Source organism: Rousettus aegyptiacus, unplaced genomic scaffold (genome assembly GCF_014176215.1).
Source record: "Rousettus aegyptiacus isolate mRouAeg1 unplaced genomic scaffold, mRouAeg1.p scaffold_m13_p_11, whole genome shotgun sequence".
Lineage (NCBI taxonomy): Eukaryota > Metazoa > Chordata > Mammalia > Chiroptera > Pteropodidae > Rousettus > Rousettus aegyptiacus.
In genome coordinates, this window is record NW_023416286.1 from 5,344,186 (window position 1) to 5,358,987 (window position 14,802).

Here is a 14,802-nt window from a genome sequence, read left to right on the forward strand (position 1 = left end):
TCAGAGGCGCTGTCACTGGCCCCTGGAGAGGGCCGTGCTCTGGGCCCGTGGCGTGGGCAGCAGGCGGGACAATGCTCACGGTCAGCCTCTGTTCACGCCCGCCCCCGGTCCACATCAGGGCCTTCTCTACAGGGTTCCTGCCCTGCTGGTGAGGTTCTTGGAAGGCAAGTGACTTTTACTCTTTCCATATGGTGGAGCTGGAAGCCGAGTCATTTGATTTATCCTTGTTAAACTGTAAATGATGTTAATTTTACCGTGCCAGGAGTCAGGAATAGATAATATTCCCGTTTGAGGGAATAGAGGGCTTGCTTCACAGTGTCGGGGAACTTTTCCTCGGAATGTCCTGGCAAAGACCCAGAAAACAGACAAGGAGGTGGAGACTTTGTAATCTGAAAACATTCTCTTTGAAATGATAGAAAGGTATTTCTGCCAAAGTCTCACCTGGCAAATATAGTCTCAATAAATAATTTTTTTTTCATGACATTAAGAGAGTTGAATTAAAATGGTCTGAGATTAATTGATAATCGAATCGCTATTCTCAATCACTAAAACGAGCAAGTCACCTGAAGCAGCCAAGACCTAAAACTAACTTGATTATCTTGCAGAACTGCGGACAATTGGCAAGGTAATATATTGTGCCACAATTGAGCTACGCGCTGTAACAGACTAGCATGTGCTTTTAGTGCACGTACTGGATTGAGAAACCACCTTCCCTGGCCGTGACTCATTTCCATGCATTCTGATGCCGCTATCTACATTTTAGCAGATACAATGGGAATACTGGTCAATCAGAGCATTTAAGAAATTAGAATTATTTGATCTTTACTAACGGTTGTAAAACTTAGTGAACGGAAGGAAAAAACTACCCAAAATATGTGCTATAAAATCCCCCCCTTCCCTCCCAATATGAGGTATCACCGGTTGTGAAGAAAATGCCAAAGGAACAGTCTTTCAAGAGACATCCTTAACTGTCAAGCAAGAACAGTTCTCATTGAATGTGGGAGGAAGGGAGAGAGGAAATTAAAATCGAATGTCTTTTTCTGGAAGGTTTGGATTAAAGTCTCAATGCTTCTACTTCAGGGCCTCCAAATAATTATGCTTTGCCCAAAATAAAGCCAATCCGAGAGTCTCAATTTTCGGGGACGTTGGCAACCATTTGTAGGCGGGGCCAGGCCTACTCAAAACAGGAATCGGCGTTACCTCATTTGTAGCAGCAATCTACCTCCTGCTCATAGATGAAAGGAAAATTTACGTCATCTCGGAACTTAGTTGCTGCTTTTACGTTGCACTCAAACTATTTTGGAACTGATGTATTTTAAAATGTATGTGAGCATGGATTATTTCCTACATTATAATTTCATCTTTGTGATTAATTTCCTTACCAAATTAACACTCTGGCAGAATTCTATTGGAAGGATTCCTATGGCGAATTATTGGGGAAGATGAGGAATACTTCATGCCAAATTATTTTGTCATTTGTAATGACTTACAAAGATACCATTTCCCTTTAAGCATGGTTCTCGAAGCCACGCTACATCTGTGTTCACAGCATTGCTTCTTAGAGATTAGAAAAAGTGAAATCTCGGGTCATATTTCCTAAACCCGACGGAATGGGTCTGTGCTTGGAAATGGTCCCCTGTCATCCTGCACAAGCGGCATCGCCATGGACCCTCACACGGTCTCGCTGGGACTCCTCACGGTCTGTATGCTCACGTCAGTGTGAAGCACACGTTAAGAGAAAACAAACAAACAAACAAACAAACAAACGAAAATCGACGATGTCCTTTTCGCCCTGTGCTGGCGGGTGGCAGGAGACCTGACTTTTTCTCAAGTCCCACAGCCTTTCATGGCTCGGGAGAGACAACCGCGGGGGGCAGACGAGCAAGACTTGGGGCTGCGGCTTCGCCCGTCACTTACGCTCTCCAGGCCACGTCCCTGATCAGACACGCGGTCGGCACCAGGAACAACCCCAGCCAGAAGTGTGCGGAGCTCAGCACCATCTCTGCCTGCAAGACACAGAAGCGGCGTGGGCGTTAACACTTTTTCTTCCCCAAACGGCGAGACGTCATTTAACCCCGGTGAAACGTCTCATGACGCCGAAGCCGCGGGGAGGGTTAAGCTCAGCGGAGGCCCCAACGTGCACCCAGGGAGAGGGCCAAGGGGCCCGAGGGGCTGAGCGCCCCTCCAGGATCTCTAGTGTCCCTCGTCCAGTTCTTTCATTGTGACGAGGGTTGCCACCGCCCGCTTCCCATGAAGTGCTGGAGGCCCCTGTGAGATCAGAATGCTGTCCTACGTCCCTCCTGCGGAGAAGTGCTGGACAAACGTCGGGGCCACCAGATTCCGCCAGAATGAACTCTGAGCCACGAGGCTGCTGTCGCCCGCCTCGCTCTCCGTCGGGCACGGTCCTTGGCTGCTCGTTCGCGCAGCAGAGCCGGAGTCTTGGAGCAAAGCACTGTGGCTCCCGACAGCCAGGAGAGGAGGGCGAACAGGTTGTGGTTTTGCCTCTGAGGAGCTTAAAGTTGTGTGGAACACACACACACACACACACACACACACACACGCACACACACCCACACGTGGTGTAATTTACATAGTGCAGTGGAAGACTCTTGTCACCATCCTAGTTTACAGGTGAACGCCAGAAGGCTGGGAAGACTCGTTAAAGCGGACAGAATGGGGGATGTGGCTGGACAGACACGCAGGACTGGACCAGACAGAGAGAGGTGGGGATGGGGTCCCAGAGGCGGGACGGACGACGGGGAGCAGCTGTCCTTGGTGACGCTGCCCCCGGCCCGCCGGCTCAGAGCCTGTTAGGGAGGGAACAGGCAGAGAGGGTTTGACGGAACAGAGTTGCAGGGCCGGATCCGATGCCGGTGAGGTGAGGGCCAAAGGCAGAGGAAGACACTGCTCCGGGCAGAAATGGGGTTGGGGGTACGGAGCCCCTAGAGTTTGGTTTTGGGTGAGCAAGACCGGGAGCGTGGCGCTGGCCGACGGTTGGCGAGCCGGCCTAGAAGGATGAGCATCGATGTGCTTGGCCACGACGCCTGACCGAGTGGAGTGAGGCTTGGGGACGGAGGGAGGAGGGGCTGAGGCACGATGAATGTCCCGGACCTTCGCAGGGCCCTGGTGGGGCCGAGAAACGAGGGGGGGCCCTGGAGTAGCCCTCTTCACGCTGCACAGAGAGAGTGGGGTTCGCCCCGGCCATAGCCTGTCATCCAACCTTGACTGGCTCTTTGCTTTTGACCTTCTCCTCCAGTCAGCTGGCCAAACACGGCGAGGCCTTTGCCGCCTCACCTGACTGCACCTGAGCGGGGGGCCCTCTCACTGCTTCTCCGTCCGTGCCCCGAACCCCTGTGGCCACGGCCAAGCGCACGCCCAGCCAGGGCTGTCTTGCCTCTGAACCCCATCATGTAGCCCCGTCTGCGGTCCTCGGGGGTTACGACAATGAGACTGAGAAGCGGGGAGGTTTGGGGTGAAGCTACACTCCAGCCCTGGCCCTGGCAGACTGCTTTCCTTCCTAAACACAGGAGTGGCCCCCTTTCTGCAGGAGCAGTGTGAAACCTTAAACACAGGTGAGCACACCTTGTCCCATCCATCCTCGCTCTCGGAATTCATCCTGAGGAAATAAGTCAGGAAATGTATAAAGAGGCAGCTGTAAGAATATTCGCATAGTGCTGGACTATAAGAAAAAGTAAGAGGTAAATGCCCAAGAAAACCACTTACTAATAATACTGTGGTCCATCCCACGGACTGCTGTGCAGCAATTCAAGGGATGAAGAACCACAGCTGTGGGCAGAGAGGGATATCATGTTCTACTGCTCATGACGAACCCGGGCTCTGAGATGACGCTTTACGGGGGCCGGGCCGTGGCCTCGGGTGTGTGGAACAGGAAGCTGGTTAGCCCAAGCCTCCGAACTGTACTCAACGCGTTGCCTTCCCGCGCAGGCCACCCGCAAGTCCCCGCGTCTTTGTGTCGGTACGCATGTCGGCATACACCGACCTGCGCCACCCTCTGCGTCTTCTAAGAAAGGCATCTCAGGACTTCAGAAATGGTGGCTGGCCCCGGCCTTCGTGGGCTCAGACAACCCACCGATGGCCCCTTTGCATAGGTGCGTGATGATGGGTTCGGGGGGGACGAGCGTCTGGGTACCACAGCTGCCAATTTTTATTTGGCTCTCTCTACTTCCTGTTGCTGTTGTTTTTTTTCCCTATAGAAAACATATATTGCTTCCGTGAAAGAACACTTAAACTCGCCCCGTCCCCCTCCAAGCGAACTACGAGGAGATGGGTTAGCCAGCTCCTCTGCGGTCCTGGTCCCGTCTCTCACCGCCGGCCCCCTGGCCTCCGGGAGTGACCGGGTCCCCAGGAGCCCAGCGGGGGGGACCCCTGGGGTTTTGTTCTCGCTGCGGATGCCTGCGTTGGTGCGGGGCCCGGCAAGGCGGGCGAGTCCGAGCTGTGCTGCGGGCCTGCGTCACAAGTCGTCCGCCAGGCGTACTCATCAGAGAATGCGACGGCTTAGGAATACCGTTTCGCAGCCGTAATGCCGCACTGTAAACACATTGCGGAACTCGGAACTTCTCTTTGCAGAAGGAAATAATTATGGAACGTGAACTTGGAGCCGCCCCGTTGGAAAAAGGAACTGCCCCCCCCCCGTCACCCCCCTCCCCCGGTCCCCAAATTCACAAAGGTCATTCATTCATGTGGCGCTTGGGAAGTGTTGTTTTGTCGTTGGGTTTTTGGAACCTGGAGCTGTGAAGATATCACGCATATAACGTATATAACGAATGTGAGAAAGGTCGGTCTCTGGAACAGTTTCTACCGCCCTCATTTTCACAGGGATCCGACTGAGGCCCAGATTCCTGAAATCTTCGCTAAAGCCACAGTTTTAGTCATTTAAATTTAGTTCGATTGTTCTTGTTCTCTTAACCTAACAGAAAAACGAGCTGAGCTAGGTGACAAATGACCTTCTTCACTCTCCCCCTCCCCCTCACATAGGCTGTGGAGGAGTGAGGTTTTAGAGACACCCCTTCGACGTGCTAACAGCCCCACTGGGAAGAAGGCACCCCCCAGTTCGCAGGTCTTTGGCTGGCGATGACTGCTAACCACTTAGGTGCCCAATGCATAGGAACCCACAGTGGTAAATTAGGGGGCAGGGAGGCTCAGGTGGGTGCCATCACTTGGCAAATTAGAACACAAACCGGTGAGAGCTGAGACGGGGGAGGGGGCTCGCCTGCCCGGGACGGTGTTCGGCACCGCAGGGCAAAGAGCGGTAAGGGGGCGGAGGGCACCCACGCGGCTGGTGATCGGGGCCGGCGCCTGCGTCCATCTGCTTCCGCGTGCCCCTGATCACACACACGCCCCCATGGCACCACGGCGACGCACGAGAAAGGGGTATACGAAGGAGGCTGGAGTAACCCGAGCTGGGCGAGGTCTGCTCGCGGTCTCCAGTGTGGGGCGAAGATCGTTGGGCAGAGAGATGGATAAGGTAACAGCTCATGTTTGAGTGGAAGGGGCCTAAGATTTCTGGGTGCATCTATAGGTGCCAGGGCTTCCCATGACGCACGGCATTTAACCCACACGGTCCCCATTTTACGGCGGAAAAATGAAGTCTGCGGCCGCCCCCAAGGACCTGCAGCCAGAGAGTCTGAACTGCCAAGATTCAAACCAGGGTCAGCTGGCCCCCAAGCCCTACTCCCTCCCCTAAGTTTGAGGAATGAGGCGCCCCCTTCCGTCCCCTGCCTCGCCCGGGAGGGACGGGAACACTGGAGGTACGATTCTGACTTAACCGAACACCATAAACACCAGGCGCCAAAATCAAAGTTTAAAGTAGGAGAAGATTCAGAGAGCTTGTGAAGTCACAGAAACAAAAACTAACACGGGAAGAAACACATCCCCCAATCCCGCCACCAGACCCAGTGACAACAACAACCAAAGAAAACCCGAACCGCAGAGACAGCTTTACAGGAATACTTGGACTTGTGATCCCGTTCTCGGCAGAGAAGAAAACGCCGTGGCCAGAGAAAGTGCTTCGTGAGACCACATTCAACATTCACTTGCCGCAGGAGGGAGGAAGCAAATTCCAGGCTCCAATCCAGGTCTTCATTTCCTGTAATCATTCTTCCCCCATACAGAAGCCTGGTGCCAATTTTAAATTTAGATTCACTAAAAAGGGGGAAGACATCGCAGTTCAATACTTCGCAACATCCTCGGAAACACTCAGGTCAGGAGCCCCGTGCGAATGCAAACGAACTTCTGGAAAAACTACCAACTGATCTGGAAGCAGCAGACATACTTCTGACAACCCCAAAACAAAAACAAAACAAAACAAAACCAAGAAACTGACACACTCAATCCTGATAGCTAAACGCCAATCCAGTGGCATGTCTGGATCCACCTGGGCAAAGTGGGATTCGAACCCGCAGCCTCCAGTGCAAACATCTGCCTCCCTATCACCTGCACCTGACCATGGGAGAAATTGAGCAACCGTCTAAAAATGGCATCCCTACAATTGCAGTGTCATTAAAAACGAAGGCTACAATGCACTCTCTTTTGGTGTTAATACTTTTGTCGCCAAAGCATAAGGTAACTTTGTCAGTGGATGTTACTATTTTGAAACCCCCCAGAGTTAGTAATGGTTCATTAACACAGCCCCATGATGAGGCTGTGATCTTAACAAGCACATTCGCCCTCCCTGAGGATAACGCGGTGCTTTGGGGGGCGGGGGGTGGATGGGGAGTGTTAAAATTTAAATACGACAGGTACTCGAAAAATGTAACTTTGTTATACCGAGACGAGATGCCGTAGAAACACAGCTCTTGTTTATATCAACTGGCCTACGGTACATGGGTTTCGTTATACGTCATTTAGCTTATGTACACTAAAAGGCACAGATCTTAAGCATTTAGTCGGAAGCATTTGACAGCTGTCTACATCTGTATAACTACCACCCCCGAACAGGATGGGGGACATTTCTGTCATCCCCGAGACCCCCCCGCCTCGGGCCCTTTTCAGTCAACCTTCGTCTCCAACGGCCAGACCCCGTCCTGGTTTCTGTCACTGTAGCTACGCGTTACCTGTTAGGACGCTAGAAAAAACGGAAAGACAGAGCACCTGCTCTTTCTGAACCTGGCTGCTTCTCCCCAATGTGAAGTCCTCGAGCGCCGCCCATGCTGCTGCTCGTTCTCATTTCTTGAACGGTATTCCATGGTATGGACACGTCACGATGTGTTTACCCATCTCCGTGTGTGTGTGTGTGTGTGTGCGTGTGTGTGTGTGTGTGTCGGGGTGGGGGTGTTTGTTACTTCCGGTTCTGGCCTGCTGTAAGCACAAGGCTGCTACGCGCACGCCCGCACAAGCCTTTTTTTTTGCCCGCGTGACTCGGCCTTTCTTTTGGGTAAACACCCGGGACTGGGGTCGCTCTGTCATGCAGGGAGCACGTGGCCTGCTTCATGGGAAACTGCTGGGGCTCTCCCAAGGGGGGCCGGACGCGCCGAGCGCGCGAGGGGGCGTTCCGGCTGCTCCAAGTCCTCGGCGACACTTGCTCTCGTCGGTCCGTTGGATTTCAGCCATTCTGGTGGCTGTGCTGTGGCGTGGCGTTGTGCCTGTGTGTGTGTGTGGGGGGAATGCTCAGACAAACATTATCATTGTCCCCCCACCCCCCCTTTTTTTTTTAAGGTGGAAGCTACCCACGGGGGTGGGGGGCTCATCTGCTGACTGGTGGGGCATCTCGCAGTGCAAAGCTCCAGAAAGAAATCCCTGACGCTAACGAGGGAGCCCTCCGGTGTGTCTTCTCGTAAGGGCTCTAACCCCGCCGGGGGACGCCACCCTCCTGACCTCGTCTAACCCTAACCACCACCCGAAGGCCCCCCGCCCCCTCCAGACACCCTCACAGTGGGGATTTGGGCTTCGACACATGCCTTTTATTTATTTTTTTGGCGGGGGGGGGAGGGGACACAAACATTCAGTCCAGGACAAGCATGGACAGCCCACCCAGGCCCCACCCCTGCTCCGTCTCCAGCTCGGACTTCGCCCCTGTGCCTCAGTTTCTTCCTCTGTGAAATGGGAGAAACATAATACGTCCCGGGGTTTCCATAAGCGCCATATCCGTTACCTACAACTGATTTTTTTGAATGCTATTGACGTAGCCGCAGATCTTAGTTCGACACGAATCTTATTTAGGGACGTGAAGTGACTCCTGGAGGGGTTTTGGGGGGGAAGCTGGGTCACGTTCTGCTTCCCCTGTCAGGGGGTTCACCCGCCGCTGTCCTCAGGCACCGGATTGAGCTGCGTGCTGCTGAATTCCCAGCGGCATTGCACACAAGCGGCTTACCGGTGCCGGGCAGCGAGTGTGAATCGTGCAGCAGACAGAAAGCGAAGGTCCGTTCTTTACGCTGCGCTCACCGCCCGCCGACAGGCTGCCTGCTGTTTTTAACTGATCGAGGTGAATGTCCTAACATCGCTCCGGGCCGGGCACTGCCTCTCACCTCCGATCTCCACGGAGCGGCACTTAGAGCCCAGTCCTGGCCACTCCCGTCCGATGATGAAGGATGGTCACCAATAACTTTGTGCCCGAGTGGAAAAAAAAAAATTAGAGTAGGCGCTAATAGCTCATGAAAAATCTTCTCCACGGAGCCGCACGCCAGGAGGCTGAACACGGCGCCCGCCTGAGTCACGGCCGCAGGAAGAGGGGGAGTCCTCGGTCCAAACTGTGCTGGCGCCGGGGGCTGAGCCGCTGTCGGCAGGCGGAGGGCGAGTGAGGCCTCCCCACCACGCGGGACTGGCCTGGCCCGCTGTGCGGTAACCAGCCCATGGCTGCCCTCCTGCCCTGAGCCAAGAACGAAAGGGGTTCGGAGCCGGAAGGCCCTGGAGGTGGCTTCGGCCTTCGCTTGCTTTCTGGAGCCTCCCGGTCAGCGGGAACCGCCACCCGGAGACATAACATCGTTGTCTCTGACGGCGACGGAGGCGTCTCCCAGCCCGGCAGCCGGACTCCCAGGCGCACGAGGCGAGGGCGGCCATGGGCTGAGGGCGGTCCCCTGGGAAGGGCGTCCCCCAGCATTTCCACTCGACGCCGATGACGACGCAGACAACGGGACCTACCTAAGGGAAGGTACACACACGCGTGTGCACATGCGTGTGCACACGTGCGCGCGCACACACACACACACACCCTATAAACCTGAGGTATCGTCCTCCACCGAAAAGTCCTTATCGATCGCTCCTTTGGGCCTTTCGAAGACCTTTAAAAATGCCACTGTGACCCGGAAGATTTGTGTATTCTAAATGGGGGTGCCCGCGTGGGGGTATTTATAGAAACCCACGTGGTAGTAAGACATTCCCTGGATCTTCAGTCTCACCCAAAGGTTTGAAAAATAGATCCTTTCATACTAAAACCAAGGACATTTTCACAATACATTTGAACGATTTCTTTTTTTTCTGAAAACCAGAGTCCTCAAGTAAACGTCACCTTTGAGACCCGAGGCTGCAGGGTGAACCCCAGGCTCCTGGGTGGACGTTCATCTCTTCCCCCCGCCACTGTTTCGGGCGCTCTGAGGAGAGTGGAATTGACGGTCGTGAATACGTATCTGGGCCCGTAAGTAATTTACACGTCGGATGACCCATCGGCAGGCGTGGGACAGGCGGCGGGAGCCGGCGGCAGGCTGGCGTGCACCCCGAAAGGCCTCGCTCCCCAGGTGTTAGCCACGGCACGATTCCGCCCGGATCCGGGCTGCGCTCGGCTCTCGCCGGGGGTCAAGCTCTTCCTGCTGTCCGCCCCTGGGGCTCCCCGGGGTGCGCCCCAAGCCGTATCCTAGAATGAGGCTCTAGGAGGAGAGGGGTGTCCCCTTGGGGACGCGGCCGCTGTGGTCCCCCGCCTCACTAAGTCGCAGAGGACACTTCCTGAGGGAGGGAGTTCGGGGCGCGGGGCGGCGGCCTTGGGCTCCCTCCTCGTTGGCCCGGCTGTGGGGAGGACGGGGTGGGTTTTCTCAGCAGTGGCGTGTGGTGGCCAAGCATGGGGCGGCACGGGATGCCGCCTGAGCCTCTGAGCCTTGGACCGCGACACTTCGAGAGGATAATTAACCTCTCGGCGCCTCCGTTTCCTCCTTTGCAGAAGGAGAGGCTGTCGCGCCCGGCCCACGGAGTCCTCCTGCCCCCCACCGAGCCGCGTTCCCGACAGGGTCCATCTCACCAAGACCCCGAGAAGCCCCCGGGCTCAGCCTTCGAAAGTAAGCACACACGTTCCTTCCTTCCTCACCTCCTACCTTGCTCTCCCCCGCCCCCCCCCCCGCCCCCCAACATCTGCACGGTGCCTTGTGCTGATCTCGAAACAGCTTTGACTGTAAAATGACTCAGATGGAGCGAATGAGCTCAGTGGCTGGCGCGGGGTGCCCGGGCGCCGGAGCCTCGGCCAGCTGGCCGCCGTCCACCCCTCAGCCGCCTTCCCGGAGCGGCGCAGCCCGGGGACCCCTCCGCGAGCTGTCCGCCCCAATGTTTTCTTTACCTCTGACAACTGCAACTGAAATTTAGCAGCAGCTCGAGGGCCGCGGGGATTCCTCCTGCCTCTCTCCCTCTCTCCCCCTCTCTCTCTCCCTCTCTCTCTCCTGCTGTTACTTTTTACTGCCCCTCCGCACCACGGTTCAGATTTCTTTTTTCTTTTTTCTTTTTTCTTTTTTTTTAACAGTAGAAGGCTGTCGGGGAGAGGAGACTCGATTTAAGGAAGAGTTGACGGCAACCCAATGGAGACGGCGACATTTCCATCCCGAGCACCGAATGAAGACCTTGAAAGGATGCGCTCTGCCTTTCAGGTTGGCTTCTTTCCTTCACGAGACCGACAACCTCACGGCCACGGCCCGCGCGCCCTCCTCCTTCCTCCGGCGGTTCCGAGCACTCGACGTGAGTCAAGTAACCTGGAGGGCGCTTACGAGAGGGACGAAGATGAGACAGCGCCCCCTCCTCGTCGCCCGCAGGTGTCACCCGCACACCTGGCGGCAGGTGGTGCCCGGCGTCGAGCTACCCGCTCGCCTCCGTGCGCGCACTGCTGGGGGCACACGGGGATACGCGGGCGGACCCTGCCGTATCTCCAGGCTCCCGACGAGGGGATCCCAGATAACACACGGGTCTCATTAGTCACCGAAGACTGACCCCCACTCCTTCCCACCCCTTCTCCGGCCTCTCCTGCCTTCGTTGACGGCACCACTGGCCTCGGGCACAAGAGAGAGGCGGGTCTCGGTTTCGGCTTCTACTCTCTCCGGCTGAACCTCCATTCTTGGGCGCTACTACATTCACTGTTGCTAAGCCCCACAAAACCCCTGCGACTCTTAGAAGCATTGGACAGGGCATCGACAGGTTAGAAAACAGTCATTTTTACAAAAAAGGAGGCAATTTGAGCGAGCAGAGGAGGTCTCCACTTGACGCACACCTGTTCTCGAGAGATTTCCAGTGTGTGGCCTGCTGAGATTTCACAAAGGGGAGGTCTTACTTCTCCAAGCCTCTCCAGAGAGCCAGTCTCCCTGGCGGGGATCGTGGACCATTTTAGATGCTTTCCGGGTTCAAAGCCTGCAGGTGAATGCTCGTGTTTCTTTAAACAGTGGCTCACAGGGGATCACCAGGCCCCACTCTGCTCAGACCCCACCCCCGAGACCCGACACCAGAGACTCAGGGCCTCAATGCGAAGAGTCCCACGTGGCGCTACTCGATCGAGCAGTCAAGCATCCTACATGTGGATGGGAGCAGGAGGGGACCAGAGGGGACAGTGCCTAGTGCTCCTTATCTAGGTGGAAAACGTCTAATCACACCCTACTTCACACCGCAGGCACATGCCACTTCCAGGAGGATCGAAGACCTCCCGGTGAAATGCAAAACTTGGAGACGTGAGAAGAAAACGCTGGAGGATATCATTAGGGCCCTTAGTCGCTTTTAGAAAATATGCAAAACGGCAAAGACCTTGAAGGAAAAGAGATGAGTCTGACTGCATTGAAATGGAAAACTTCTGCACCGGAAGCCACAGATTGCGAGATTTCCGATGTATATTCCATTCCTGGCTCTGTACTCTCAGGGGACTCGCACGTGACTATCAACACGTTATGTCCAAACACATAAGAGAATGTGTGCTGTAGCACTCTGGGTAATTGCAGAGGAAAAAATTGGAAACATAAATATTTATCAATAAGAGAATAAATAAATTGTGGCATGTTTACATAACTGAAAAGAGCATTAAAATAAATGGACCACAATTATATCACTACAAATAAATGTCAAAAACAGTTTGGAAAAAAAAAAAAACCCAAACAACCCAGTGTTGAGGGGAAAGGTGCATATGATACGATCTGCATAAATAAAGTTTCAAAACCCTGCAAAAACCGATGCTGTGCATTGTTTCTATTTCCTATAGGTTTATAAGTACATAACACGTGCGTGAAAATGGTAAACACAGAGTAATGAAAGTATTTCTGTCCCGAGGGGAATGAGATTGGGGAGGCGACTAGGTGGACTGGACCATACGGGTAACATTTTACTTCTTTTCAAAAAGATATTACGATAAGCCAGTGGCATATCGATCTTTGACTGGGGTGGGTATTTAATTCCACGTCCTTTGTCCCTCTGTGGGAAATGGGTCACGAGGACGTTGAAAACGTCTCTCCTGAGGCCAGGGCGTATGGCACGGCTGGGCGAGACCCAGCGCAAAGTGCTGGAGTAAAGGGCGGGTCCGCGGCTGCGCGCCCACGAAGGTTCGGTTCAGTTCAGTTCAGTGCTGCTGGGACGGCCGGGGAAACGAGAGGGGCCGTCCCTGGCCTCTGGCTGCTTTTGGTCGCCGTAGGAGTAGATAGTTTTAAGGCAAAGTCTTTTTTTTAGCATGTGGCTTGGGCTTTACTAATTTAAATGTTGACTGTGATATAAAGAAAGAGACATGGAGGGTTCGCTTCATCTTGGATCATCCCTCTGGCCAGAAGCAGCGCAGGGACAAAGACCCAAGGAGGGGGCACATTCCGCCGGAGGGACGTGCGCTTGAGTTTGGGGCGTGCGTAGGGGTGAGCCTGCCAAGGGGGGAAAGGAGGTTGGGACGAGGGGTTTAAACGTCACTCAGGAGACAACGAAAAGCCACAGAGAGCGTTTGCGACAGGGAACATCCATCGAGCCACCGGCTTACGGGAGCTATGGGAGTGGGGGAAGATTCTGGAAGACCGAGAACGAAACCATGGTGACGAAGAAGAGCCTCGATCGGTCGGAGGGGCCACAGACGGGGGGGGGGGGGGCGCAGCGCTGGGCCCAGCCAAAGCGGGAACTGGCAGTGAAGGGGGAGCTGGAACCCCAATTTCTGAGGCCGAGCGACTCACTTTCAGGGAGTTCTGGTTTTGGAAAGAGCCCGAGGCCACAATAGAGATGACCATGTGGTGACCGACGAGGCCAGCTGTGACAACTCTGCGTCGGCTGTGTGCCAGGCGATGTTCTCAGCTCCCCCCGCCCCCCAGGAGTCAGCTCGTTTCATCCTCCCAGCACCCCCATGAGGCTGGCACAAGTGTCGCTCCTGCCCTACAGATGAGGTCACTCAGGCCAGAAAGGTCAAGTAACCCGGCGAAGGTCACACGGCTGGCACGTGGCACGGTCGGGGTTCAGACCCAGCCATCTGACCCTAGAGCCCAAGCCCTCTCCCAGGAGAGGTGGGCTGGCCCGTGTATCTGGGGGTCGCTCGTGTCACAGTGATGGGCGAATCTGTGACCAAAGAAAGATAGGACTCCAGGAGAAAGGCTCGGGATGGGCATCTGGGTGACGCCTGTGGTAGGAGGCGGCGGGAAGGAGAGGACTCCATTTGGTCTCCGTCAGGGAGGAGACAGACCCGGGTGGAGGGGCCCCGTGCGGGCGAGGATGGCTCAGGGAGGGCGTGCGGGGAGGGGGAGGGAGGGCCACAGGGGCCAGACGGCGCTGGGGATGGACGAGGAATCCCGAAATGCGACCCGTCAAGAGGGGGCCTGGTGAAGAGTGGGCCCCGATGGGAGACAGCGGGTGCCGTCAGGAGCCGCGTCGGAGGATGAGAGGCCTTGGACGTCCAAGGGCCAGCCGTTGGCCTGGAGATGGGAGGGAGGTGCCATGAGCAGATGGCGATTCGGAGAGATTTCTGGGCGGCCGGGAGGACGTGGACCACGCTGGTGGGAAGTGACCTCGGTCTCTGTGAACAAGCGGAAGGCGAAGTCAGGCGCTCGGAACCCGGGAGTCCGGGGCCACGTGAACAGCGCTGCCTGGAGAACAGGAAGTGGATAAACGGACCTTCCGGGTCGTGCCCAACTCCTGGCATGAACAGATGAAGCCGATGAGGATTCAAGTCGTTTGACTTTCTCTAAAAATGCCTGTCGCCCAAGAGCACAGAACTAAGCAAGCAGATAGATACAAGGTAGACAAACCAGAGCCAAGCAGGACAAGGGAATGAAGGGGGAGAATGAACGAACCACTCAAGTGTTTGATTTGGAAGCCCAGCTAGAAGAAGAAAGCTAAAGTCTGGGAGAACTGGTAAGAGCCCGTGCACAGAGTGTCTACCGGACACCAACTGTAAGGTTACGATGTCGATGATGATGGCGAAGGCCACAGGCGGGTTCAGCGGGGGGTGCGTGTGTGGGGGGGAGGGGCCAGGGGCAGGGCCTCGAAGTGGGGAGGAAAAGAGGGGCTCCTGTGAGCCCGGGGGACTCGGATGCTGAGATCATGCAGGAGACGGTGACTGGGTCGTGGAGGGGTGTGGCGCCTTGCCGAGGAGCGGGGAGGGGGCTACGGAGGAGGACCTCGTGGGCACTGAGGCGATCAAAGGATTGCGAAGACTTA

At 55.4% G+C, this 14,802-nt stretch overlaps 1 protein-coding gene across 4 annotated transcripts in view; it reads right to left on the bottom strand.

The window, feature by feature from the left end:
• The window catches only part of ATP8A2 (ATPase phospholipid transporting 8A2), a 476,394-nt gene that overhangs the window by 31,798 nt on the left and 429,794 nt on the right, over nt 1-14,802 (bottom strand). For all 4 annotated transcript variants that reach the window (XM_036228443.1, XM_036228444.1, XM_036228445.1 and 1 more), the window contains exon 34: nt 1,918-2,006. In XM_036228443.1, coding sequence (XP_036084336.1) covers nt 1,918-2,006 — 89 coding nt within the window. The remainder of the gene's footprint in view (nt 1-1,917; nt 2,007-14,802) is intronic.